General features: G+C 35.6%; 2 protein-coding genes across 14 annotated transcripts; one reads left to right on the forward strand and one right to left on the reverse strand.

Annotated features, from left to right (window-relative positions):
- The first annotated feature begins 500 nt into the window (after positions 1 to 500).
- LOC7473122 (60S ribosomal protein L10a-2) lies at positions 501 to 2830 on the forward strand. Of its 3 annotated transcripts, none has more exons than XM_024604929.2 (6): positions 501 to 604; positions 706 to 750; positions 1432 to 1651; positions 1972 to 2137; positions 2264 to 2469; positions 2559 to 2830. In XM_024604929.2, exons 2-6 carry the CDS (start codon positions 746 to 748, stop codon positions 2610 to 2612), a joined length of 651 nt encoding a protein of 216 aa, XP_024460697.1. In that variant the 5' UTR covers positions 501 to 604; positions 706 to 745; the 3' UTR covers positions 2613 to 2830. The 3 variants fall into 3 exon arrangements, with proteins under 3 accessions (XP_024460697.1, XP_002310769.1, XP_024460696.1); XM_002310733.4 differs by having other exon boundaries at positions 503 to 626; XM_024604928.2 differs by lacking the exons at positions 501 to 604; positions 706 to 750 and having other exon boundaries at positions 1388 to 1651.
- A 3612-nt stretch (positions 2831 to 6442) lies between these two features.
- LOC18101202 (uncharacterized) lies at positions 6443 to 27488 on the reverse strand. Of its 11 annotated transcripts, none has more exons than XM_024605597.2 (36): positions 27132 to 27487; positions 26961 to 27045; positions 24275 to 26514; positions 23536 to 23650; positions 20844 to 21704; positions 20404 to 20647; positions 20038 to 20327; positions 19756 to 19882; positions 19550 to 19674; positions 17660 to 18261; positions 17433 to 17550; positions 17220 to 17336; positions 16023 to 16117; positions 15742 to 15890; positions 14942 to 14997; positions 14650 to 14863; positions 13433 to 13849; positions 13073 to 13350; positions 12767 to 12852; positions 12595 to 12681; positions 12211 to 12472; positions 11687 to 12094; positions 11483 to 11579; positions 10960 to 11273; positions 10532 to 10648; positions 10224 to 10391; positions 9967 to 10095; positions 9778 to 9867; positions 9551 to 9657; positions 9339 to 9487; positions 8666 to 8748; positions 8493 to 8588; positions 8218 to 8340; positions 7825 to 7908; positions 7349 to 7492; positions 6443 to 6834 (listed from the first exon to the last, which is right to left on the reverse strand). In XM_024605597.2, the coding sequence occupies exons 1-36, from the start codon at positions 27407 to 27409 to the stop codon at positions 6496 to 6498; spliced, it is 9294 nt and encodes a 3097-aa protein (XP_024461365.2). In that variant the 5' UTR covers positions 27410 to 27487; the 3' UTR covers positions 6443 to 6495. The 11 variants fall into 11 exon arrangements, 9 of the variants coding, with proteins under 9 accessions (XP_024461365.2, XP_024461363.2, XP_024461366.2 ...); XM_024605595.2 differs by having other exon boundaries at positions 11687 to 12097; XM_024605598.2 differs by having other exon boundaries at positions 11687 to 12097; positions 14686 to 14863; positions 15742 to 15893.
- Between the last annotated feature and the right edge of the window lie 207 nt (positions 27489 to 27695).

The following is a 27695-nucleotide window of genomic DNA, read 5'->3' on the forward strand; positions in this document are numbered from 1 at the left end:
CTACTGAAGGCTTACATTATTATTAATTTCAGGATTCGTAGAAATTAGTCGAGATATATACAAGTTGGTCCGGACATCCACGTTAATAAAAAAAAATTGATAAGACAATGTGGACTAGGAAAAGAAAAATATATATTATAATAAAATTAAAATAGAATTTAGAAATCAGGCATGCAGCAACTAACGATTGACTATGGGAGAATAGGAGTACTTCCCATAGTTGATTAGTATTCTATTGATATTTTTGACATACAATTTAATTTAAATAAATCGCACACCCAATTCGAATGGAATTGTGATTTCCAACTCCAGCACAAATAAAACTCAAAGTATTCAAATTAAATATTTTATTTTTAATTTTCAAAACTACAAGAGATTACAAAATAATAAAAAAGAAAGGTATCTAATACATTTATAATAAAATTAAGATATTAAAAGGAACTTGCTCTCAAATGGCCTAAATGTATGGGCCGAGTCTATGTCTTTTCTAAACAGTCAGACCCAGCCCATATAACTTAGCTAGCTAGCTAGGGTTTTATTACTTCCAATGCTCTCTCAACAAATATAAATCCACACTCCATAGCCGCTTTCTTCTCATCGCCAGGTTCCTTCATCTTTGTTCTCTGGTGGGTTTTCTCTCGCTTCAACATCTTAGATTTGACTTCTACCAGTGGAGGTTTAATGTATTTGCTGTTGTATTTGCAGGGAAAAACTCTGAAGAGAGTTCCTTTAAGAGGTTTCCAACATGAGGTATGGCTCAAGATCTCTAGTTCTTTCCTTTTTAATTTTTTTCCCCGCAAGGGCTCTTGATTTTTTCATGTTGCGGCAGTTAGTTCATTATCATTGTTTTGTTTTCATGGATTGCGAGGAAATGTGATGTTGGGTTATGGGTTCTTGGTTTTTGAATCATTTTAGTATAATTTGAAAGGTTTGTTTGTTCATCTACATGTTAAAAAATGGGAAATTTGTCTGGTTTGTTTTTGATAATTGCTTTGGATTTATACAATAAATTGAATTTTTGATAATGTTCTGATTTAGCTTGGTCCTGATTGCTTTTACTTGACTGATTTCTTGGATATGAAGTCTAAACTAGACAAAAAATAAAAATTCATCAAAGCTACTGTAGAAGTTGGTTGAGGATTTTTGGTTATTTACAATGAATACTATTAGTTTAAACAAGTTAGGAGCTATAGAAGTCAAGTTCGTGATGTCAGATATTAAGAGAATTTAAATTAGTGAAGTTGCTTTTGAACTCGTTGTGTTCTTTTTTACCTTAAGATGATTCTTAAGCAAGTGTCAGGAATTTTGTGATTTTTAAGGTAAAGAAGTAAACCCATTAGCCTAAAGCACTCTGAAACATCCTAGGTTGAGCTAAGGAGTGACTGGTGGAACACATTATGATATGAATGTTTTATGCTTTGTCTACTGCAGTAAGCTTTCAGGGGATACAATTCGTGAAGCGGTTACTACTATCAAAACTGGTGTGAATGAGAAGCCTCGCAAGTTTGTTCAGACCATTGAGCTACAGATTGGATTGAAAAATTATGACCCCCAGAAGGACAAGAGGTTCAGTGGCTCTGTTAAGTTGCCTCACATTCCCCGTCCCAAAATGAAGGTCTGCATGCTTGGAGATGCACAACATGTGGAGGAGGTAATTATTCATTCCATTCATCAATATACATAGATTAAAAGAAGTTTCTGAATAATTTGTGATGTTGCTGTTTGGTGTCTATAAAATGTACTTAAGTAGCATATTTATCTTGCCGGTTTTCAAATCTTTTTTGGCAATGGTTTGGAAGCAGTTGCTATATTATGAAAATAGCATTGCTGCAAGTTATAGAGAGAGTGGATTGCTGTTGTCCTTTTGGGATGAGGTTGTCAGATGATTGTAGCTGTATGGTTGTCTGCGATTTATTAGCCTGAATATTTTCACTTATTATGGGATTTTTAATAGTATTAACTTCTTGGCAGGCAACATCTATAGGCTTGCAATGGATGGACGTTGAAGCATTGAAGAAGCTAAACAAGAATAAGAAATTGGTCAAAAAGCTTTCCAAGCAGTACCATGCCTTTTTGGCATCGGAGTCTGTCATCAAGCAGATTCCTCGTCTTTTAGGCCCTGGTCTCAACAAGGCAGGCAAGTTTATGATGAGAGCTCCATGTCTCTGTATTTCTTTACAAACTGTCTTCATGTAGAATGGTTGACCTGGCTTTTCGATATGGTAGTTTCTCATACTTTCTGCCAATTTATATGTGAATGCAGGAAAGTTTCCCACCCTCGTGAATCACCAAGAGTCATTGGAGTCTAAAGTTAATGAGATCAAGGCAACAGTGAAGTTCCAATTGAAGAAAGTCCTTTGCATGGGGGTTGCTGTTGGTAACTGCGACATGGAGGATAAGCAGATTTTCCAGAATGTTCAAATGTCCGTGAACTTCCTTGTTTCTTTGTTGAAGAAAAATTGGCAAAATGTGAGTTCTGATCTCTTTAAACTTTGTTGAAACTTTCTGGCACTGTTTACTGTTTTTGTACTTATTTAATGTCTGTTGTTGCAAATCAGGTCAAGTCCCTGCACCTAAAGAGTACCATGGGCACACCAGTCCGCCTCTACTAAGCGAGTTCTATATTACGACATTTTAGTTTTGGAATGCTTAGAAATGCCATCCCTTTTCTGAGCAGAGCTTATAATTGTTTTCTGAAAGATGAAATTATGTCCTTGGATTTTATCATTTCATTTCTTTCTTGTTTTGAATGCTTAGCCTTTAATCCAGACCTGTTATGCTTGATAGATGTGAACCTTTTTTCCCTTGAAATCTTTAGTGTTGTGGGATGTATCTTGGTATTGATTGTCCTGGTCAGGCTTCTTTTTCACGCTGCAGTTTGCTTTGCCAGTGTCTTTAGGGACGATGCTTCTTGTGCTCAATTCAGAAGATAAAAGTGAGGTGATTGAGATAGTGCAAGATGTTTTTTAAAATAATATTTTTTTTAATTAGTATATATTTAAAACAAAAAAATTTAAATTTTTTAAGAAACACTGTTGAATTGTACTATCAAACATCTTTAAAATAGATGATTTTTTTTATATATATAAAAAAAGGATCGGTTTATATCTAGAAAACCGTGTCTGTTGCAAAATACAAGTATGTTAGAGCAATTGAGAATGGCCTATCCGATGTGGGCTTCCTAAATGGTGTCCCTCCGCCCATCTCTTGCCCGTAACGAGGGATGGAAGGTGTTTCTCGTCCCATGAGAATCTTAACATCAAAGACGAAGATGCCACAACGACAATGAGGCCTGCAGTCGCAAAGCCAGGGATAAAGGGCTTTCAAGTCCTAAACGTATTTGATTTTCACAAATGAGTGTTTGGTTTTTAATTTTGTTCAAGTAGGTGTCCAATCTTTGTATTTCATTCAAGAAAGTGTCTGAATAGATGTTTATTAATCAAATATTCATGTGTGCCCTATGTGATGACATGAACACTGACACTTAAGTTCATGTTTGGTTATTTTCCATGAACACTGACATGTCTTGCACTCAGAATTGTGCCATCTTTATATATATATATAGACCAGCCGTCACCCATAAGTTTATTAGCTTTGATATTATTATATGAAATTAAATGCTAATTATTTACTGAAAGAAATATGAGTGTAGATGTTCTGCATCACCTCTCCATATGGATTTCATAGCCTCTATCCTTTGTATTACTATTACTTGCGTGCCTTCCTTCTGTTATGTTATGATCCTATTATCCGTGCCTATACTGTTTTTGGAATTCTTATTCATTTTCTTTCGTTAGTCTGGATGCTATATGCGTTTTCCAGTTAACTACAGCTCCTGTTCAATGTTGTAATTAATTAAATGTCTGTATCACGCGCCAACACGTGAGTAGAGTCGCTGCACTTGGGTGGCTATCGACATCAAGAGATGTCCTTTTTTGGTATTGTTTAACTCGTCTAGATATGATCTTCCTTTCAAGACGACACGTGCACTTGGTGACGTGGCCCAATCTTCTTATCTCTTTATTTTCTCTCTTAACTCCTTGATTTTTGTGCAAAGTGAATTTTCATTTGTTTTTAGATGTCAAATTATTCATCATTTTTTATATATATTTTTTTAATTTTATTTTTTAACATTGAATTGATTATAAATTAGGTTTCATAACTTTTTTTATTTGCTTTCTATAAGGTTATCTTGATATAATGATCTAGGTCGCAGGTTTGACATGTTAACTCGGGCTGACAAGAATTCCTTTGTCTTTTTATTTTTTTTATTTTTTTTCTATTTCATGCTTCAACATTGGGTTGGTTGAGAATTAAACTTTACAATTTTTTATTTGTTTTTTATGAGGCTATCTTAGTATTGTGACCCAGGTCGCTTGTTTGGTAGGTTAACTCAAGTTGACTTGAGTCTATTTTTTGGGGTACTTTTTGTTATTTGATGTTTTTTTCAAAATCATCCTTCAACATTTAATTGGTTGAGAATTAAACTTGATTGTTATTTTTTTTTTTGTGGGCTTATCCTAGCCTCTTAACCTGGGTTATGGATTTTACAGGCTAACGGGATTGATTTTGATCCTTTTTTTGTTGTTTTTTAATTGTTTGTTTTTTCAATTTCATCATTCGATATTAGGTCAGTCTGAAGTTAAGCTTCATAGTTTTTTCTTTCTTTCTAGGGAATTATCTTGTTCACATGATCCAAATAGCAGATTTAAAAGGTTAACCCATGCTAACTCGTGACTTTTTTTGTCTTTTTTTTAAGTGATTTTTTTTTTCAGTTTCGTCCTTTGATATTATTTTTTTTTATTGAGATTTGAGATTCATGATTTTTTTTTTATATATGAGATAATAGTGGTCTCATGACCCAAATCATGAATTTAAAAGATTATTCAAATTAGCACAATTCAATCTAATATGTTATCATATCATTATTAAAAAAAATATAAAATATCATCATTTTAATATTTAAAAAAGATGTCCAATATACATTGAATTGTAAATTTATAATAAAAAATTCTTTTTGAAAAACATTTTAGAAATTCCTGAATATTTTCCTACATTAAATAAAAATTTAATCTAACGTGGAAGAAGCACGAGTCAACAATCCAAGTAGCCTAACTATTTCTTGCCCTTTCTGAAAAAAAAAAAAAAAAACTTTGAGCCAATGAATTTTGTGCCCCATCAATATTTTAGGACTTAGGTTATTTTGCAATTTGCAGCAAGGATAGTACTGATAGAGTAACCATGAGACCTCCACAAGTTCCGAAGCAGAAATCAAGCTGACAGTACTCCGTCTCCATCACAATAATGACATTATCATTACCTAACATCCTATCAGCCAACTGCTCGCCGGATTTTGTATCAACAACATAAGTATTGATTAACAAAAACTAAAGCAAGTAGAGAAAATACTGTAATTATATTTTACTGTTTTTCATTTCATAATTCATTATATATTGTAATAATAAAATTTCTTAAAATTTTTAATTTGGTTTTTGATTATTTGTTTTTTTGCATAATTGAGTTTTTTTAGCCAAAATAAGAGCCATTTTGCATATTTTTTTGAGATGAGAGTTGAATTGAAATACAAAGAACTAAAATGATAAAAATAAGTAAAATAGATGACATGTTTGCAATTTATTTGTAAAGCTTATTTTAGTCTCCCATCTTTTTAAATTATTCGGTAACCGATCCATATAATCTTTAAAAAATACATTTTGATACCAAATTTTATTTTTTTTTAATTATTTTTTGGGTGGAGGGAAGAGAGAGTCATTGGATTACAACTTAGAAAGAGTTGTTGGGGAAGATTTTGGCTACCAAAATAATCAATTTTTATGTCAAAAAGTTCCATATGAGAAGAGGAGTTAATATTAAATTTTTTTACCTTAACAACACCTAAAAAAGCAGATTTGCGCTTAGGGGGATTTTTAGTTTCAGCATGATTTCACGTTTTGGGTCATTTTGTTATGATTTTGGAGGCCATGGATTGACTTAACGAGGTTCCTAGAGTATTTCCGAGGTATTTTGGATAAAAAAATAGACTGAAATTAGATTTTTGGATTAAAAAACCCTGCTTTTTATAGACGACGCGTCGTCTATTTTAGTTCCAAGCAATTGAAGCGAACAATCATTAAACTGAAATAAAAATTAAAGGCCACGCGAGTTAGCCTAGTCTTATAGGCCCGCGCACGAGCCTTTACTTGATTTGGCCATGCACTCAACCTATCTTACTAGGACTAATAGGCTTCATTGCTTTTTTTTTTTCAAAATTTTTATTTTTTTAATGGATTGTTTTTTAAATTATTTTTTTAATCAATATCCCTTCTCTATGTTTTTCTTGGGTTTTTTAGCCTTTGTTGAATAGTATACTAACAGATATACATATATATATATATATATAGAGAGAGAGAGAGATAGAGAGAGAGAGAGAGAGAGAGAGAGAGAGAGGAACATTATATGAAACTGAATGAGAAGTGCATCCGTAAAATCCTTCTACTATCCACTATCGTTTTTGTCCAAAAAGCTGAACAAAAAGCCACTGACAATTCGTCGTGCTAAAGGGTTAGGAATAGAACGACATAGCCTTCCATCAATATATGCAAGAATGCCTGAAAACACAAAGCTACGAATGCCCCGTTTCCATATAAACTTCCCCTTCTTCTCCTGTTCACGGGAGTCTGCAGGGACAATTGCTTTGCCATCATCGCTTTCTGGTTCTTTTTTCAAATTAATCTTGGCCACGAATTTTCCAGTTTGCTTTCTCAGCATGCGGATTGCAAAGCTCACAACAAGATGTTCACACAATGTCCACACTGTTGGTCCAATTTTCCATTCCTGTGATAGATTCTCAACATTAAACTTTTTCTGAAGATGAAATAGTGCGTGCTGTATTCTTCAAGGCGTGATAAGCAAATAGGACTGCATGGTCCATATGCATAGCTCGACTATGGGTGCACTGACATTGACACTCATGGTCATGGACTTGAAAGGCTAAGCAACCATGCATGATATTAAAATTAACAAATCATTGCATAACATTGAAAGGAAGAAAGAAAGACAAATGCAACCATTTAAATCAGCTTGTAATAAGTTTTGCATATGATTTCTATGGTGAAGTTGGTGCCAAAATAGACATTTATTACACATCAAAGGATTCAGCTTAAAGCAAACATTAAGGTAATGGTTAAGAGAATTCGTTAATTAATAATACGAGATTATAGCCGGTAGATAATCCATGGTATTTCAATATGAGAAGATTTCACTCGAAGGTGTGATATCCAAATATATATTGACCCGCAAAATGCTAATAAAAAGGAAAAGAACGGATACAAAATTCAGGGATACTTACACTCTCTCCTTGAAGATGACGCAAGGGGCGATAAGATGTTGAAGGATCACCTTTCAGCAATCCTTTGCTTATCAGGAATCCCTTCACACGATCCATGATCTCATCTATGAGGGCACTATTCGGGGGTAGGTTTTTAAGGAAAACCTGAATGCATAAATAATACAACCAAAACTTAATGAGCAAAACACACACAAAAAAAAACCCATCAGAATAGGATAGCATTAAGGTTCCTAACATCATCAAGTAAAAGTTACAAGTTGCAGATCCATAGCATGTACAATAAATTTCGACAATCTGGTCAGCAGATAGGCGAGTCTGGAGACTCTGGATTCTCAAGGTTGAACATAGCATTTCACATTTTAGTCTATATTATTAGCTCGCAAAAAATTTGATGCATAAGTCATTTTTTTTTTAAAAAAATTTCCCTCCAATTATCTTAAGAATCAATGAACCTAATATCTCCCTTCAGTAATTACCTGATCATCAATCACTCTGACTCTAAGATACTCTTGTCTGTACGTTGTATCCAACATTGCTTGCAAGTATCCTTCGACATACAACTGCAAAATTCCAAAAGAATAACGATTGACCAATGACAGATATAAAATTATCAAAATGTTAGCCTCTGTATTCTGCTTGCAGCCATAAAATGCAAGTAAAAGACAGAATCTTGACGCCCAACTTCTTAATCGTGCATATTTACAACTGATTCTTCATCAACTCAGTACAAGATGGAGACCTTACCACATATCTGACCTACTGTGCACATTGATTAGATTTGAATAGGAGTGGACTGCTTTACCAAATCAATTTATCTACAGAACAAAGTTTGTATAACCATTTCTGCATAACACATCAAAGCTGATTACCTCATCAATGCCTGGATTTCGATCAAGCTGCACCTTTCTATCTGGGCCGCCGCCTTTTAAAGCAGTCCCCAGTAGTGATGGTTCCATAGCCAATTTCAGAATCCCTTGGTGGAAACCACTAGCCTTGACAATACCAAGGAAAGAGAACATGCCAACATTCATAATTCCAAGTGGTTATTTACACTTTCCAATCTTGTTAATGGTTAATTGTAGAATTAACATGGAGAAGTAGCAGAATGTAGGAAAAGTATTAGCAGAGAGAAGACATTTGATACCATTCCATCAAAACCATTTGTTTCTGCTCCCTTCAGAACAGAGTCTGATATTTCAGTGGCAGCAGCAAACACCATATTGGATCCCACTGTTCTCAACTGCAGAACCATCATGCAATTAACAGCTTTTTTCATATGGAAACTTAATCTGTAACTGAAAAAAGCAACAAACATACAGTTTTTTCCAGGTCACCAAAGTAGCGTTTTGTCCCCGAGAACCCTCTAGCATTGATACATTTACTGAGGAATTTGAATGCACCTGTCCTCCAGAAGCAGAGGACCAATTGAGTATAAGAATTTAGAACCAATGAAAACCACCATAATTTGAACTCATGAATGGACTCACACTGATGCAAATGGAAAAAGAGAACAAAATAGATCTACCAAATAATTTATCAAGATCAGACAACTTGACAAATAAAGACAATAATGATGATAATATCATTGATACCAATATAATTTGTTAATTCTTGAAAAAAACTATTTATTTTGAGCTACTTTTGCATTATGCAAATAAAAATGCACAAGCAGGAAACCAGGAAAAGGGCAGATCGTTCACTGGGTTGGGCCAGTTTATACACTGTAGTTTGTAGAGGCTAGCAGTAAACTCACAACATGGTAAGAAAACATTGATCACAGGAAGACAAAGTCTAATAGGGGAACAAGTGTATTTCACAAATATCGTCAAATGGCATATGGTTTGTGCAGGGCTTTTCACATGCAACTGCCCTACTAACAGGAACAGAAATGATTGGATATTGCAAACGTGGATGATGGGAGCAAACTGTAATTTACCTAGAAAGTACATCACAACCTCTGAAAGATGAAAAAGTAATGCCAATCAATTACCTAAATTGAAACCTGGAATCTTAATCAACCCACGTGAAGGATCAAAATAGACGTCGAGAGAAGACGAAGCCAAATCATCAAATATGGATGCAAAAGCTGGCGGAAGCAAAGGGCTTCCTTTTGCAATATAGATAGCCCTCATTGCATACCTGGATTATTGTAAAAACTTTAACACATACTGTATAAAAACAAAAGAATACGAGTAGGCTTACCATGAATAATGCTGTGCACATCTGATAAACAATTCATGCATGGTTATTAAAGCATGAGTAACCAGTACCCCATTGAGTTCAACAACCATATTTTTTATGGGAGGAACCTGCAGATGAGGAAAAAGGGAAAACAAACACGTCACACTATAGCAGCACCTATGCTTTACATGCCGAAATGTATGGAGATAAATGAAAATGTTTTCTTACATACAGAGAAAGAGTCACACCTTTACTACACTATGCAGTAAGGACCTTAGGGTCTCCTGTGCTGAATTATAACTTGAATACGTGTCCCCGGGAAGAAAATTAGTAATAATCTACAAGATTTACCAAAACACCAGTCAGATTAACCAAGGAACACAGTTAGGTACCTGCGGCAAAAGTATTTTATAATTGGAGAGTTAAAAGCACAAAACCTTCACTGGATGGATCTCAAAATGATCAAAGTAATGTTGTCGACTTGGAGTACTGCTGTCACTGAGAGACGTACGCCAAAATGAGGCAATTCTCATTAAAGTTTCCTCATCAAGATTCAAATCAATTGGCTATGGACAACAAAGTCATGAAGTTAGGCTACTCAACTTCATTAGAAACATGTAGAAACAAAAGAATTGTAACCAACAAGCTCTGGCCAACATATGAAAAAAACACCATGTGTAGCGCCTTATTATACCTGCAGAATCATGGATGAGTATTCAACTTGCCTAACATTGGAGCTGGTTGAAAGTAGGACAAGGACAAATTCGAGTACAGAAGCATTTGAGTCACTGTAGTCTGATTGATGTCTGCGAAGCATTGCCGCAAAAGGAGAACCTAACCACTTCTGATCCACATTTAATGACTGCATTGTTTGAAAGTACAGGCACAACATTATTGAAATTCTATGATCCTGACTTTTAACTGATTATAAAACCTTCCAGAATCAGAAATTAGTAGGCAGAGATTTTGAGATCTGTGGGCAACCTATGTTAAAACTATTACCTGCACACTGATCCGGTTAAATTTCTTCAGATCAGTGAACACTGAGTCCACACTGATATTTCCAAGCCTTGCAACTATAAGTGGCGTATAAGTGAGATCCACAACCTCATCAACATCCTTAAAATAATAACACGTTGTAAGAAGTCACTAGATCAAGAAGAAACCATGTCATTTGTTGTTAAGATATTGCCAAAAAACTTTTAAATAGTTTCTTTATGAGAAAGTCAATGAGGTCTAATAATAAAAGAAAAAAGAAATAATTAGGATTCATGAGATCAATGAAAGAACCCATACTCTCTCCCTCATTGTGTAACAGAGTCATCAAACAAGTAAAGCAAAATTTTTAGACTCGTTTCGGACTTGTCAGAAGAGGGAAATATCACATATAAGGAAAGGCATCCTTTTGATGGAAGGTTAAGGTAGCTGACCTTTTTTTCATGCTCAAGAAAGTGGATTGCAAAATGAAACACTCTCACTTGGATCTTGGCACGTAACTGAGACAATCTATCTCTCTTGTGACTATCCAAAAACTCGCAAATTCTTAAAACTCGTGTGGTACCCTCAGCATATACTTCATACCCCACCTTCATAATATCCATGCTGTTTAAATTATCAAAGTAGCTTTTCTGGTCTCTGGACTCTTTGTGCAAAAAAGAATGAGATGCCAATCCTCGAAGTTTTGTCGATTTGAAAAAAGGTTTCCACGCCCGTACCTTATCCAAGTTTATCTCACGTTGAAGATCTGCATGAAAATAAAATTCATGTACCTTAAGGATACTAGCAACAATGACAGCAACAACCCAGTACTAGGTGCTGGCTAAATTGTTTTTTTCTCTGACCATTATAGGTAATGGCTAGGCCACTATATGGACAACAATAAATATGTGGCCCTTACCACACATGATGCAGCCATGAACAACAGTTCCTAAGATATAGCAGGGCAGTAATTACCATTGATTAAAACAACCAGTTTACGCGGAAGAGTCAAATCATCCCAGACATAATAAGCACTACAGCCAGATCCAAGAATCTCTCTCTCTGATGAATCCTGAAAACGTTTCCAACCATAATCAATAGAGAGTTGGTACAAAATGTTTCTAGTTGATAGGAATGGAATTGGAGTCAAGAATAAGCAAAATCAGGTAACACTACCACCTTTTGACAGAAAGTGAGAGATAAATCATGCAAGTGATTCTCAATCCGATATGGTAGAGTAACATTTGGTGGTTTGTGGAAGTGTACACCAACAGTAGAACCTTCTTCAACCACATGAATAGCAGCAAATTCGAATGCACTGTTGTCTAATGCTTGATCTTGATTTGATTGTTTCCTGAATTTTATGAAAAACCGTCCTAATGAAACAATGCATACTGGCCCTGACCAGCTAGATTCAGGGTCATTCAGCCGAAACTGGATATATACTAAAGAAGTATCGATATCATTTCTATGCTTCCTGATGAAATTCTCGAATAAACTGAATTCTTTCCTCTCGCTAATTCCATTCCAAAGCTTTAGTGCTGTTCTCTGTTTACTGTTAATGTGGACAAGGCTTGTCACTTCATCCTTCTTGAAAATTGTTTGGGAGGGGGGGGGGGGGGGGGAGAGAGAAAAACCAGTAAGATCACAAGTTGTACAAAATCACCTAACAACAACCATCTAGAATTGAACAGAGAGCAGACCTCCAAATAATACTGACGGACAGTGATATGTTCTTCTGACTCGTTAAATACAACATGTCTTGGGACCATAGTCACTATCTGTGATGGGACCATCACACTACTCGAAGAGGGTCCCACAGAAACCCCAAACTTCACAATGCTTTTCTCTCCAGACCCTTCTTCTTTGTCCAAGCTTATCTCAGTGAGGCCAGACAGAGCATCCAAGTCTAACAGTGCCTCAGATGCAGAGTCCTCTAACAATTTAAGCCGCGTCTTGTGTGATCTGATAGCACCAGCTGAGTTTATTATAAGCCCATAAGAGAAAAATGTAGCAATTTTATTGTATCAATAGACAGAGTAAGAACTTTATACTGCTATATGGCAGTAGCAAGGGAGTAATCTTACTTTAAAAACCATGATCTTATTGAGTTAGGAGGAGAAAATAATCCCAAATCAGGAGGAATGGTGGAACCGAATCTCCTGACCTCATCCCTGCAAATAGCACCGCCATCAAAATGTAAATTATCAAACATGATTCTTAAAGAGTACATTTCGTATCCTCAGATTTAATAAGTACCTAGACAGAGGCTTCTGATGTGGTGCAAACATAAAGAGTGAAAATTCAGTGTCGTTCTTCAAGGAATATTGTGTAAAGACAGAAACCTGCAAACAATATAGGGTTTAGTCTTCCACCAAAATGAACTGTAGTTCTTCCAACTGGATGTGCATAAGAACTTGTAGAGCATAAGAAATTGCCAAAAAAAAAAAATCATTGTATGAGAGATTGCGAGTGGCTAGACATTTTATTTGCAACACATGCTCTTGCAACTAGAATATATGCCAAATAAATTGCACATTTTGTGATAAATAAATGCATAACAACCTCTAATATGCCCCTGTACCCACGTGACAATCTTAGTGATGCAAAATACTTTCCACCACCAAACTCCAGATCAATGTCCAGAAAGTGCACTTTATTTTTGTTCTTAAGTAACTTCTTGACCCAATCACCACTGTTCACTGGTTTGCAGCTCATACTAAAAGCAGTTAAGGTAACAGTAAAATATAATATAGCAGGATTAGCATAAAAGTCAACTGTTGATCCACGTGGTATGGCTGCCTGCTTCCCAAAACTGTCACTACCAACAGTAGTACATAGACCTGCACCAAGATTAAAGTTATTAGTAGGAATCAGAAACAGCAAAAAAAGAAGTTATAAATACATCATATTTTGTGATTTTACCCTTCTCAGTCAAAAGCACATGTATCTCAGAGTGCAGTAAATTGGACACCCTTACAGTAGGAAGTATAAAAATTTCCTTCTGCTCCTGTAATGCAACAGCTGAAGTCATATCAGAACTACCACTAGACTTATCAGGCTGTATGATAGGCACATCTCTTCCAATGCTTTGAATAAGAAAATGCAGGTTAGTAGCATGCGCGTCTCCAGATTTTAGGGTACAAGCAGCAGTGCTAAAGGAACATTTAATTGTATCAACGGACAATGCCTTGCGGACTTTGTAGCTTAGTTTATCGAAAATTCCAGAAAGGAAAACAGCCTTTCCCCCTTTAAGCTCGTCTGACCATTCTGCTGAAAGAGGACTCTTAGAATTTATCAAATCATCTGTGATTTCAGGTCTAAAAGAAAATAAGAAGTTTCCTGCAAATCAATTACCAGATACAAGTTTGTTATGAGAAAGACTTGATAATGTTCAACAAGAAAGAAACAAGCAAGCAGACAAGATAGCTTATTCTGAGACAATAAGACACCTGCCATAAACTTAGAACCATGGAGAATCCTGGCCATTAATTTTTGCCAGTAGCGTGATTCATGAACTAGGCCCCATGCCTCCTAACCACCATTCTAGGAATGAAGAAACTTTAATTACTATTAATTTGCTATAAAAAAGAAAACAAACAAACAAACAAACAAACAAAGAGACAATATCAAAGAAAGTTATGATTGAGTTTTGAATTTTATCTGAAATCTCTCACTCCAATATGATACAGAACCCTCTCACAATTTTCCTTAAGATATTGCACAGCAAACTCCAACTATTCGTTTTCATCATTAAGATTTTCAGAAGTTCAGCATAGCCAAACTCCAACCATTGCCTTGTTATCAGTCACCAGTGCCAATTGGACCAGGTGCGAATGGAAGGGGCAACAGATTTGGGAAGGTTAAGGGGTAAAAAACCAAGCAAAAACAAGCTCAAGCATCAAACTTTCTTCCATGCAAACTCTCCCATAAATACATATTTACAGATAATAGCTTCTTGTAAGAAACTCAGTATCACTTGCGTACGATATACAATAATGAGGATAGGATAGTATTGACAAGAAAACAAAGAAAAGAGAGGATTAGAAGGATGCATGCATGGTAAGAAATAAAAATACTGCTTCAAATATGGCAAAATATTTTTCAGATTTGATTTCAAGTACTGAATTGAGAAAGCACACCAACAGTGAAAGACATTAATGCCTTCTTTAATCCACCAGATGAACCTATAGCCTCAAACACTTTCATGGAATCATCAACAGAAGACCCCTTCTTCAGTAAAATTGGAGCGAACACATCTTCATCTTGTTGAGAACGTCGAAAACATAGTTCCATGGAGAATTCAGTTTCATTATGAATTCTTATTAAAGGAGAAACCGAAATTGACAAACCATCCTATAATCAATCAAAGAAGAAAAAAAGATAAGAATTTCGCTGGAATAAGATCATTTAGTGCGATATTAGGGGAATTACCTCGGATTTCCTTGAAGTCTCAACCACTACAAATGGCCCAGGGTAAGTTCTTGAATCTGTTTAAGGATGAAAGTGTCAAGTGTAACTAACAAAAAAGTCCTATGATATCAATGTCTGAAATCTCTTTTGTTTCAATGCAAATCAAAAGGTGACTCAAATGCACAGAAAAAAAAACATCTGCTCAGAATTTATGCAAAACCACAAGAGTTAGTAACAGAATCGTAGCAACATTGCAACCTTGCAATTTATAAGGGCATGGAAATAGCTTTTGATTATAGAAGCCACAAGAGTTCATCCCATAGTTACAGATTTAGTTATACTTCCACAAGGAATTAAGATCTAAGGATTAGAAATAAAAGAAAAGCTATACATCCATAAAGATGTTCCGAATGTCAAAATATAAAATAAAAGAAAATTTAAAACCATAATGGACATGACTATACCTTAATATGTTAGTAGAAATTTATAGATGGGAATGAAGAAAGACAGCAATGTGAATTAAACTTTGAATGATTATTCTAGATTTTTAGTATTATTTAAGAATATTAGTATTTATTCTATTATTATTTAGCAGTTAAATCAAATATTAATTCCCATTGCTGCATTTCTTCATCCCCCGAAAAAGAAAATTAAAATCAGTTTCACGCAAAAACAACTAACAGTCACGAAGTTAAATTTAGCAATCATGTCTAATTGAGTCAGTAAAGCAAGCAGGACAGGAGAGCTGACAGTTTGCTTTGATAAACCAATAAACAGGACACATTTGCTAATACTTCATTCAAATAAATGTGGTGACATACCTTGAAGTGACACTATAGATGTTCTCCAAGCAAGCACTCGAGTTTCTAGGATAGAAATATCAAGTGAGGAAGTAGCAAAAGATCCAAGATCAGAAAGCTGAATTGTAACAAGTGACTTGCTTTCTGGAGGTTGATTTGCCAATATTTGGCTGCTTCAGAACATTAATAACAAGAGATTATTAATAAATCAAATGTTAAACTCAATACATGCAAACAAAGAATGTGCATCTTTGTATGTGCAATACCCATTAACCATTAAACAGACCTTTCTAATAAGTTACCTTAAAGAAACAGAAGCAGACTGTTTTCTGGCTATTGTAACACTTTTCTTGTTGTAGAAGTGACAAATAAGGCTCAAACCTGTTTGGTTTTCCACCTGGTATAGTAAACACCATTACAACTCTTTCCAAGTATACAAGATGCAGGATGGTTATAAGAATATAACAGGATGTTACACTCAAATGGATGGGAGGGGGGGGGGGGATGTTAAAATAAATAAGCAGTTATCATTAATGCTGTTTAAATCGCAGTAATAGCATCAACAGGCAAGAGAAAAATGTGAAATTGGACCTCTTAAAGTTAAAGACAACATTTCAAAGCATGTCATTCCTCACAAGATAAAATAGATGCTAGAATCTTATTCCAGAGTTGGAGATGAATATAAATAGATATCCTTTCGGAATGAGATCAAATTCATATGTGATTGATTCTTAGCTGTAAAACATACAGTTGGTAATCAGCAGCTTCGACTATTGTATGTAAAAGACCATAACATAGAATGCAAGGGCTGAACCACCATAACCACTACTAACAGAGCTACATAAGCAATTGTCAGTTTACGCTCTGTTTGTTGTGAGGGAAAGTAGGATGGATGAGAGGAGAAAGATGAGACGCTTCCCTTGTTTGGCATGGTGGATAAAGACCCAAGAATGGAAGGGAAGGATCTTTTCTATCCTTCCTAAATCGTAATCTACAATCGTCCTAAATTGGGTGGATTGGTTGCATCATTTCCCTCCCTTGTTAGCCAAACAATCAGATGAATGGGTTCGTACCTCCATTTTACCCTATCCATCCTTCTTCCTCCCCATCCCACCTAAACAGAGACATCCATGTATGCAGTCAGAGTTCACAGATTAGCACCATGATGTATCGAATAAAAGGAATAGGCAACCAACTGCAAGTTGTTAAGAACAGCATGGGATGGTGAGGGCATAGGGTTGCCCATTGCTAGTCCACACATGGATGAATAATGGAAGGCCTTGAGATCCCAAGCCTACAGAAAGGACTCCCTAATTTAAAATAACAGTAAGAAACAAATTGTTGTTTAAACTATAAAAAATGATTCAGGGATAAGCTTAAGCTAAAAGGAATGATTTATGAGCATGTTTTGGCACATGGAGATGACACCAGCAAGGGCGCGCATGCACACACACACCCCATAGGGAAAACCAGCTAAATAGAAAGTATAAAGTATAAACCTTGCAGCTGTTGGACAAAATCATGGAGCTCCTCGATGAAAATGGACCAGCCAATTGTAATTTCCCAATCACAAAAAGAAGTACGTCCAAGGAGAGCTCAGTTAGGGATATGTCCAACTGCCAATATGCAAGAACAAATATTGTTTACATTCTATGAATGGTAGGAGAATGAGATGTGGAGAGAAATATCATCTCAATTGTCATTATTCTGACCTCTTTACTTCGGCAATAGAAATGAACTGGTGCTCCATGCTGAACAGTTTCTGAATCCTGAATGTGGAAAACTGAACGATAGAATGTACATATTTCAAGAGGGTGAACAAGTTCTCTCCTGCATAGACGAGGAAATTAATACAAATCTGCATAAAATTGAAGATCAATTTGATGTAAAAACAAATTTAGGAGCATAGACTAGTATTCTCTTCGGAATTACTACTCACCACAAATTTTTTTGGGCATCAAAGTAATCAAGCAAAGCAATTGATGTGCTCATAACTCTGGTTTTATAATATAGAATCTGGAGATTAAGTTCGGTATTACTGATGCAGCCACGAAGAAGTGGAAACCTGTCCCTTGTATCTAAAAGTTCATGGACAATGGTCACAGAAACATGGTCAATTTTAATTTGAAGGCAAGGGAGACTTCTGCACTGCCCAGAAATTCTGCCTGCATCCTCATGCGTCCAAGGAAACTGATTACATACTTTAAACTTGAAAGGGTGTCCAGGCTTTTTAACAAACAACGGAACTCCATCAACAAATGCAACAGCTGAGTCACTCTTCTTATTTACCAGGTAAAAAGTATCTTTAACCAACTTATTGTATGGCTCCCAATCAATATCACTGTTGTAGCTTTCAGGCTCACAAGGAAGTATCCTCCAGAGTGACCAACCACTATCATTAGCACTGGAGATCCCAACAAAACCTGATCCAGAATGATAGTTCAATCGCAATGGTTCGCCAACATTGTTCTTAGCATGCAATGATATCAAGGAAAACCACAGAACTGATGACTTCCACATTCCTTGCTTATGGTGCTTGACCTACAAGTAAGTTTGAGCTGTGGTTACACTACTACATCACTTGTATCATGGTAGTTAAGTTTGAAGACAAAGTGCAAAAGGGAACCTATTAGTGTAATAAGAAATAAAATGAAGGATGAGTTTGAAAGTTTCCGGTATTACAGATCATTCCATTATAGAATGCTTCAACAACGTTATCCTCAGAAGTGTTCAAATGCATCCCTCCTCCTGAAGAAGAGGATTTGTGCAAGTGTTACACGATGGTTGGCTCCAGAATCAGGTTTAGAAGGGCGAGGGTGCCACATCAGTAAGTAATGCTGTAAAGCAATAGGACAAGACTCGCCCATCAACTGTCATGATTCAGAATTGAGCTGGCTGCCGGTGATATTTTCTACCCAGAGCTACACAGCTATACTCCCACACAAGTATGCAAAGTATCAATAACATCTCATAACTGTCCCCCAAAAAATTCACAACATTAGCACACTAGGGATCAGTACTGTGTACTCAAAAGAGCTCGTGCTCCAACTTCACAGTCAGTGAAGATCACTTTCCCCATATCATTGAGTTTGGACCCAGTACAAAAGAAACATGTATATAACAAGTGGGTATGTGGTAATTATTATATAACCTTCTCGAACCAACTGATAGCACAAGAAGCATGAGGAAAGTAGAATTAAAATATAAATGCAAACTAGAATTAAATGATCGATGTATGGATATGGAACAATGGTTATTCAATGAAAAAACAGGCTACAATAAAATGAATGAATGCATAAAATAATCTCCAAAAAACGACATTTCTAAGCCTCAGATCCAAGGTGAGTATACAGTCATGGAACCTTATAAGATCCATTAAATGTTCAGTCCCCCAACCTGATTCTAGTATAGATTGCATAATTTCACATGGGCACCCATGTTTTAATGCCTGTACTTTTCCTTTTCTCCCCAAACAACATACGAAAAAGTGGGAAGGTTCTAATTGTTTGTTTATGCAAAGCAAAGCCTAATGTCACAGTAAGCAATAAACAGCACATGACTCCCAAAATTGTTGAACAAGGGCACAATATCTTCTGGAACAAAGAGCAAGAAAGCCACTGCTGCATGCTAGACAGACTATTGTAATAACCATACAGGAAAGCATCTAAAAATTAAAGTTGTGTACAGAGCTATTCAATACACAGATACAAAATTAGCAACATCTAAACGCATACAACTCAATACAAAAATTATAAGATTCAAGAAATTGCCACAAATCAAGACTCTAAGCTCCTGAATTAAATGGAAATGTGAAATAATAAATTCTTACCCTAAAAAGTGCCTTCTCCCCTACAAGTGAATGATGCATAACACCAAACAAACTATACTTATTTTCCCTTTCTTCAACAGCAAAGTACAAGTGTTGATGCACATCTTGAATTGCCACAATTGCTCCTACACAACTCATGAATAACATTTAGTTCAGTTTCCCTTAAATCTGCAAAAGGTTAAAAAAAATTTATACACATCATGTACCATCAGGAACCATAGCTTTCAAACAGTTGTCAGGTTCTTGGTTACTGGACAATCGCCTTCGTTTCAGGTCACTGCCTATCTCTTTGTTGGATGCAGAGGAGAAGGATGAAACCATGGATAAAATCATCTGATATAAAAGGCAAGTTAGACTGAGATATCAAAAACAAAGCATGCATGCTCTTCCAGTGATAGAAGCACCGACAGTATGAAAATTGCAGCAAGTTATCCAAGGATTGCATTTTCAAAACTTGAAAGAAACAAAAGAAATTTAGCATTGCTCACCTGTATTTCAGACAAGGATATTGTCATTTCAAAATCTGAAATAGAACCCATGCCAACCCAAACCTGATTTGATTTATGATCATTCTCATGCTTTTCAGCTGATATAGAGGCAACTAAATTATTCAACATTTTGCTCTGATGACTTCCATGATTTTCATTTTCTACATAATTTCTATGAACTTGAGAAAAGATCACCATCCTGGAAAGGTTAAATATGAATTTCCTCAGCAGAATTGCAGATTCGAACTTCATATGGACATCAACCTCAATCACAAGTTCCTGAAAACCTCCTACACAAATGAACTAATTATTCAAAAGCAATATGTGGCATAAGTATCACATATAAGAAAAGGAAGGACACTATACCAGAGCCATCTTCAACAACAAGAGTAAGAGAAAACTGAGACACGTCTATGGTGGAAGCTTCAAGCCATTCCCATTTGGTTTGTCGGGTCATATGTAGCGTCTCTTGGGCCTCATTTTCAGCATTTTCAGCTTGTTTAACAGAAGAACTAATGATTGATAAGAGATGTTTTATACGTTGGAGATATGAAACAACACACCGAAAAAACATTGTTAATGCTGCTGTTTCAAGGACAAGAACGCCACCCTGTCCAATAGCATAATGTCTCATTCCCATTAGTAAACAACAGATATGAACATGCATAAGTCAGGAATCAGATAAGAGCTTCAAAACATAAACTAATAATTCAGCGCTACAAAAGATGTGCAAAAGTCTATAAATTCATTGAATGAGCAAGTAAAAAAAGAAGATATAGCATCTGTGCAGTTCAGGATATTAGCACCTTTATTCCCCAAGAGAATGTCTGAAGATTTCTCCCAACTTCAAGCAATGCAGTAAGCTTATTGAATTGATTTGGCCCAACCAGAGAATTCTTTAATGAGCCCTTAGCCACAAAAATTATACCAAGTGTAACATTTACGAGAATCCATTGACTTGGGGATGAAGCTGTAATATCTGTAGCAAAATCTGACTTCTGAGTGAATCTAGAGGATTGAGCAGTTGATGTTTCACACTCACTGATCAAATGGGCATTGTCCACTGTTTGTGATGTATTACCACTTGAAGAAGTTTTACCAACCGAGTTATTCAAACTATTGTGAGGTTGACCCAGCCAAAATGTAAATGTGAAATCAGAAAGAAATATTTCATATAATCCACCCTCAGTTTGCTGCAGCAAGTTTCTAACTACAGAGTGATCAAAACTTTTTAGCATGTGATCCGGATATCTAGAAATTACAAACTGAATTCCTTGCAAATCACAGAGAATTTTCAATTTGTGCTCTTCCAAAGATACCTCTGCGTGAGTTTGATGAACAGAAATCAAAATTCCACAATCAGGCAAATCATGCCCAGCCATTTGGTTGCTCATAGCAGCATATGTTTTTACAGAACTTCCCTCCTTATCATCTATCCTAGAATTCTGAAGAATTACATCCATCGACTTGAAGTTGAAGGTTCCAGTAGTTGAGACCAAAGTGCTATTACAAATCAAAGCTGCTCCTTCAGCACTAATTTCATCATTCTCAAGTTCATTGAACACCATATTTTGCCTCACAAAGTTTTGAAGAGGCATAAAACCACTTATATCAAAGCTCCTAAAAGCATATGAAAGCGAAACTGTTGAAAGCAAACCTGCAACCACCTGGATAGAGATTATATGACGCGGTCATGCCATTTGAAAAAAACAAGTGCAAAGACACGAGGTAACTTCAAAATACAATATCTTTCTTTTGCATTAAGCAAAGGGGAAAAAAAAACTACGATAAAACTTTCAACGATTTTAAGTATTCTTCCTTCAGAAGCAAAAAGAAAAGGCAAATGGGAGTTAAAATACCAATGCCATGGCAGGTCTTTACAACAATTAGGGGATTGTAGCCTTTTTTTTCTATCTCATGTTACTACATGGTAGCATCAATTGTGTTGACCTTTAGGTTACACATTTATGTTTTTATATATTTTGATGATAACAGTAAAATGAAAATTGGACTAATAATATGTTTGATTGAGAACAAGTGTTAAACAAGTTTTACATAAAGATCATATCAACAACTATGAAGGATTTCATGAAGAAATTGAAATCCAAAAAGAAAGCAAGGTGAAGACTTGGAATTTAAGTGTTCATTTTAGTGCTTTATGTAAATCTATATATCTTATCTTGATAGCACAATTAAAATGAACTCACACACTTCACTATATATACACTTAAAAGGATTGATTAAAAACCTAATAGACGGTTCTAAGAATTCACCTAGGCTAAATCTATCAAAACTAGAATTCTATATGAATTGGTCAGCCGTCAATAGGGTTGTAACGGCTAGTTTTTGCTATAAACATATATATATATATAGCTTGTCTAATTGTAAAATTAGTTAGAGAATCCGAGCATATATCATATACAAGCTATTTTATAAGCGAAACAACTTTTAAACCATAAATCCTTAATTAAACTCATTTTTGCGCAATCAAACCTTCATAATCTAGTACAAGAGTATACACTCTCATTTTCACTACACTTAAACACTTTCTAATCCTATAAGTACTATCTTTTGAGATATTGAGATACTAGAAGTTTCAATTGTAATATCCATTTGATAACAAAAATCACTTGTAAACCTTTGACTTAGGAAAAAACTCTTGGTTTTGGTGAAGTATTTTCACCAACATAAAAATCTTGAACAAGGCATATCTATAAGTGGAAGAAAAATCTTGAAGAACGAATATCTTCAAATGGTGTAAAAATCTTGGTATGGATTCATCAAGTGGTCATTGTACTCTAAAGCTTGGACAAGGTAAAGAATACAATACTCAAGTACGGTTTGGTACTTAAGGTGTGGATGTAAACTTGCCAAACACATTAAAAATCAAGTTTGCAAATTCTCTCCCTTACCTATTTATTTTAAGCACTTTAATAATATTGCTGGTTATTGTATTTATTTGAATTAATTTGTATTATTTGTTAATATTAGTGATACACCTAATTCACCCCCCTCTTAGGTGTTATAGTTTCCTTAATCCTAGAACAACAAATTGGTGCTACCATCACCACAAGGTCATCATGTCAAAACCCAGAAAGCAATGGTTGTCATATCACCAATGCAACTATTAAATACCACGTCAAAGTCAATAAAGTTTATGTCCTTAGTAACAAAACAGTCCATTCAGATCTCCTAGGAACATCCATCAACAATTCATTGGCAACAATGTCCTCTCTCATTATTTTGAGACAAACTATTTCAACTGTCCTTATAGCATCTCCAACTTGAAAATTCATTCTTTAAATTTAAAGGCCTTAAAAGAATAAAAAGGAGGTCAAGAAGGTGAAAAGCCAATGAGTGCACAGAGAATTGGCTCAGGATACAACTAAATGCATAATATTTCAAGTACTAAAATTCAAGGTGTTGGCATTTAAACATGTGCTTTGATCAATTCCATATAGCTACATCTATTCAAGAAAAGTAAAAGAACACAATCACCTGAAAGAGAACATACAACTCATCCATATATGATATAATATGAAATCCTGAAGCCGTCACAGAGAAAGTTGTTGAGAAAGCAATGACAGTCGTGCTAAACGTATATACAAACTCCCTGAAACAAAAATCAAGACAAGATTGATGCTTGGTTAGTATATTAAGAAACAGTATCAAAGAGAGATTAAAAATGTTCTTTAGTGCAATGTTATCTACTTCATCAAAAAACTAGAAGGAAATATCCATCAGATGCACAGTATTCTACTTTTTTAAATCGTTAAGCACCTCATGTTGTTCGTTATTAAGCTAGATATTTTGCTCTTATATGCTTTTGTACTTCAAAGAAATTGAATACATGCAAAGAAAAAGAGCAAGAAAAAAATCCTCAGATGGTATTCTGTGATGCTGATGTCTTTTTTCTTTCAAGACAGTTCATCCAACAGGCAACCACACATCTAATTCCATGAACACCCAGGATAGGAATAATAAAAGAATGAGACAGATCTCCCCCATGTTGAGCAGAAAAGCCATGGGAGCAATTATTTGAAAAAGAAGAAGGTTCCTTGATTGTAAATGATGTGCAAGTAATGGAAAGCAGAGACGCTTGAGAAAACAAGAATAAATGTAATTACTTAACAATTAAAACAGATAATAACAAGGGAAATGGGACCAAGAAATCAAGGTGTCCAAAGTCCCTGGTATGGGAAAATGAAATTCAAATGGAACGGCTAGAATCCCCTACCTGAAGAATGATAACCGAGCAGCTATTGGCTTCATTGAAAAGATTTGGTTTTGTTCTCTTTCTGCTGAATTCCCCTTGTAAATATCGAAACCACTAATCTTGAAGTAAGAACCAAGTGAAATCCATCCCTCAGATGCATACTTTTCATTATCTGGTTTAGGAATTTCAATTATCTGAGGCTCTCGCAATTTGTGGCTCTCTGGTTCTGCACCATCAGATTCTGACCATCCAGTTAATGCCAAATCTGATTTTGAGGTTGGCCATACAACAACCTCAATATTTTGGATATCAAAACCAAGTTGAAAATCATCCTGATTCGTGTCTTTATCCCCACTGTTAAGTCCAACCTTTCTCGGTGTCATTTCAATACAAGGACCAGTTACAAAAACTCCAAGTTCAATATGTTTCTCCGGAAGCATTCTAAGAAAAGTCAACTTCAGTCTATTAGAATACAACTCATATTTATCTTCCCAACTAATTTCTTCCTGATTTTCAATGGTTGGAGGAAAATTCAGAGGTACAGTTGCCCTCCCAGTGCTCTCATTCAAATTTAGAGCATGCTGTATCTGGCCAAGCAGTATAGCCAATGACAATACTGATGAATACCCCAAAGCTAAATTTAATTTCCCGGCTGTCAAACTGCATTTCCAAAACCCAGAAACTGGTCTCTTCAGGTTTGGATCCATCAAACAGTTTTTAATCTCACAAAGAAGCCATGGAGTTTCAGAATATGCAATCTCGTTATCCTTATATCCCGCAGAAGATTTTTGCCAAGCCAACCACATTTCTCCCATAAGTGTCTGCAAATATGGATTACAGGTTCCTTCAGCTGGATTTGCAACACTGGTTTCACTAGTTTGTGAAGGAAGAAATACTTGTGCAGGCTTACCCATCAGGATAGTTTTTAATTTATCAACACTCCCTTTCCGACGTACTTTTTTTGAACTAAAAGGATTCTTTACACTCCTATCCACAATTGCAGTCTCCATAACAGAAGAGGACTTAACCTTCAGCTTCCCACAGGAAAGAGACAAAGACTGTTCAAAAACTTCATCAACATATGCAAGTAACAGCATATGAATCGATAGACTGAATGAGTGTATATCAGAATATGAAATCCCTGTATGGGACTCTATTCTTTCATCAACATTCTTGTGCTTGCTTGTTGAAGAAAAAGTAACTAAAATCTTTCCAAAGTTTAGCAGGAAGCAATATCGGGAGCTGTAATCTTCAGAATTGTTTCCCGGATTCCAATCAAGTTTTGGTCGTTGAAAGAAAAGTATAATAAAAAAGAAACAATGTAAAATTGAGAGCAAAATCTTGTACATAACATTCCAAATGACTATGAATACTGAAAGGATCTTGGAGAAAACATTGACTTGTTTATCCATTGAAGATTCTTTGAAACTATTTTTACCATTTTGAATGTTTGAGACTGCTCTGTATCGTGCTATCCGTCGTGCCTGGGCAATAGCTTCGGCTGGCAACTCCTTCTCTATGCCAGAAATCTCCCCCCAATTGTGTTTGACAGAATTCAGAAACATTTTGTCCTCAGACAACTTAATAACAGACTTCTTTAATAAGTTGTCAGCAGAATATCCTAGCAGAGACAGCAAATACTCATATGCATTTTGATAACGTAGCCAGAGGCAAATGAAATCAACTAATTTATGCAATGATAATCTGGGAGAGGAAGGGACATATCCTAATCTGTTTGCAGCTAGTTTCCATAGTTGTCTACCACTTCTGACATGTTTTCGTTCTTTCGTTGATAGTTTACCAAAAGCTGACAAAACAAGGAGATCAAGTGGAGAAAACAACAGACTTAATTTTGGAACACGGATATTAAAGTCTGCCACCCGAAGGTCATTTAATTTAATGCAAGAAAGCAGATCTGTGAAAGAAGAAATGTGGTTTATCTGATCTTCCATCTTATAGGCAAACCCAAAACCTCTAAAATCCATAACAAAAGAAACCACTTTTAGAGGTTTAAAAACTGCACCAACAACCCCTCTTAAAAGACACCCAGGGTCAGAGTGCTCAGATTCTCCATTAAAATCCTTTAGTTCCAACAAAAAAACTACAGCGTCATTCAAGTCGGGAAACTGCACTTGCAGATTAGTATCGGAAATCTGTAAGTGGCAATGTTTGAGAAGAAGATTCAACAGAGAGGTTTTAAACCAATTCCTTGAAGGTGGGTTAAGCAAGATCCTCTCCAGCACATTATGCAAGGCACTACCCTGATGTACACAAACCAACATCTTGGTGATTGTAAACAGGCATTACCAATTGAAAAAAGTAAACAGGTATCCACTAGCTCAATCAAGCTGAATTAGCAACAAAAAGACGCACTAAAAAAAATTCTTCTTTGCATAAATGAATTAGTTTCATTTCCAAACAAACTCAGCAACATAGCCAAGACCTGATACAAGTTAAAATAATAATACAATCACTAATGAACTGAATCAACCAGATAGAGATACAAGGCAGGTATTCCATGCGAGCAGGTATTCCCCAAAATAAAAAACAATTACACCACAAAACAAATACCCAACACACACACGAAAAATCTCAGTGATCCTACTGAAGCATAATCAATCAAATCACTAAACAAGGCATCACTTAATTGAGCTAATTTTAGATCTCTATATACACTCTCTAAGCAGCAAAATGAACAATAAAATACCTCAGGATCAAACCCGGCAACCGCCTTCTTCTTTTCCTCACTCAATTTCCTCGCCCTTCTCAAACTCCCCTCCTCCTTCACTTCCCTATGAAAAAAAAAACAAAACCAAAACACAATAAATTCACACTCACGTTAAAATCAATCACAACATAAACAAATAAAATAACTTACCCAGCTAAAAGAGTGATATTGACACCGCGAATTCCAATTTTGCAAGCAGGGGAAGACCAATTGGAGAAGCGAAAACTCAAGTGATCAACGGTGACTTCTTTAAATTGAAACCGAGAGGATTCGGATTCATTATTGAGAGCAGAGACATCGAATTTTAACTTCTTTGCGGTCAATTCAGAGTTGATAAACCCTAATTGGAGTTCAATTTCCGGTTCTTCTTGCAACCACGGCCGCAATAATGACACCAGTCGCCGGTAAACGGCGTCGTGGAAGAACATAGCGGCGGTGGTTTACAGTTAGTTGAGTGAAGTTTGGATAAGGAATTTTTTTAGTTTTGTTGGCATTTTAATACGTATCATGAGAATCAGGCACTGAATTTTATAGTGAAAAGAGTAGGAGGACACGTGTTATTGAATTCTTCTTTGGAAAACCTCAATTTAACCCTTAACATAATACCTTATTATCAATTGAGTCCCAGATCGTTTTATTTTTTTTATCAATTTTATAATATAAGTAATTGACATTAGACAATTTTCACCCCCTTTACCTATATATTGCTAGTGA

The sequence above is a fragment of the Populus trichocarpa genome, chromosome 7 (assembly GCF_000002775.5).
Source record: "Populus trichocarpa isolate Nisqually-1 chromosome 7, P.trichocarpa_v4.1, whole genome shotgun sequence".
Lineage (NCBI taxonomy): Eukaryota > Viridiplantae > Streptophyta > Magnoliopsida > Malpighiales > Salicaceae > Populus > Populus trichocarpa.

What these genes read in the sequence shown, in the direction of transcription:
- LOC7473122 (XM_024604928.2), top strand. Translation starts at nt 1,403, where the DNA reads ATGAATGTTTTATGCTTTGTCTACTGCAGTAAGCTTTCAGGGGATACA. An exon ending in CCCTGGTCTCAACAAGGCAG is followed by an intron (nt 2,138 to 2,263) that starts GCAAGTTTATGA and finishes ATGTGAATGCAG; the next exon opens with GAAAGTTTCCCACCCTCGTG. An exon ending in TGAAGAAAAATTGGCAAAAT is followed by an intron (nt 2,470 to 2,558) that starts GTGAGTTCTGAT and finishes GTTGCAAATCAG; the next exon opens with GTCAAGTCCCTGCACCTAAA.
- LOC18101202 (XM_024605594.2), bottom strand. Translation starts at nt 27,409, where the DNA reads ATGTTCTTCCACGACGCCGTTTACCGGCGACTGGTGTCATTATTGCGG. An exon ending in AATATCACTCTTTTAGCTGG is followed by an intron (nt 27,046 to 27,131) that starts GTAAGTTATTTT and finishes TTTTTTTCATAG; the next exon opens with GGAAGTGAAGGAGGAGGGGA. An exon ending in GAAATCCAGGCATTGATGAG is followed by an intron (nt 7,909 to 8,217) that starts GTAATCAGCTTT and finishes GGAATTTTGCAG; the next exon opens with TTGTATGTCGAAGGATACTT.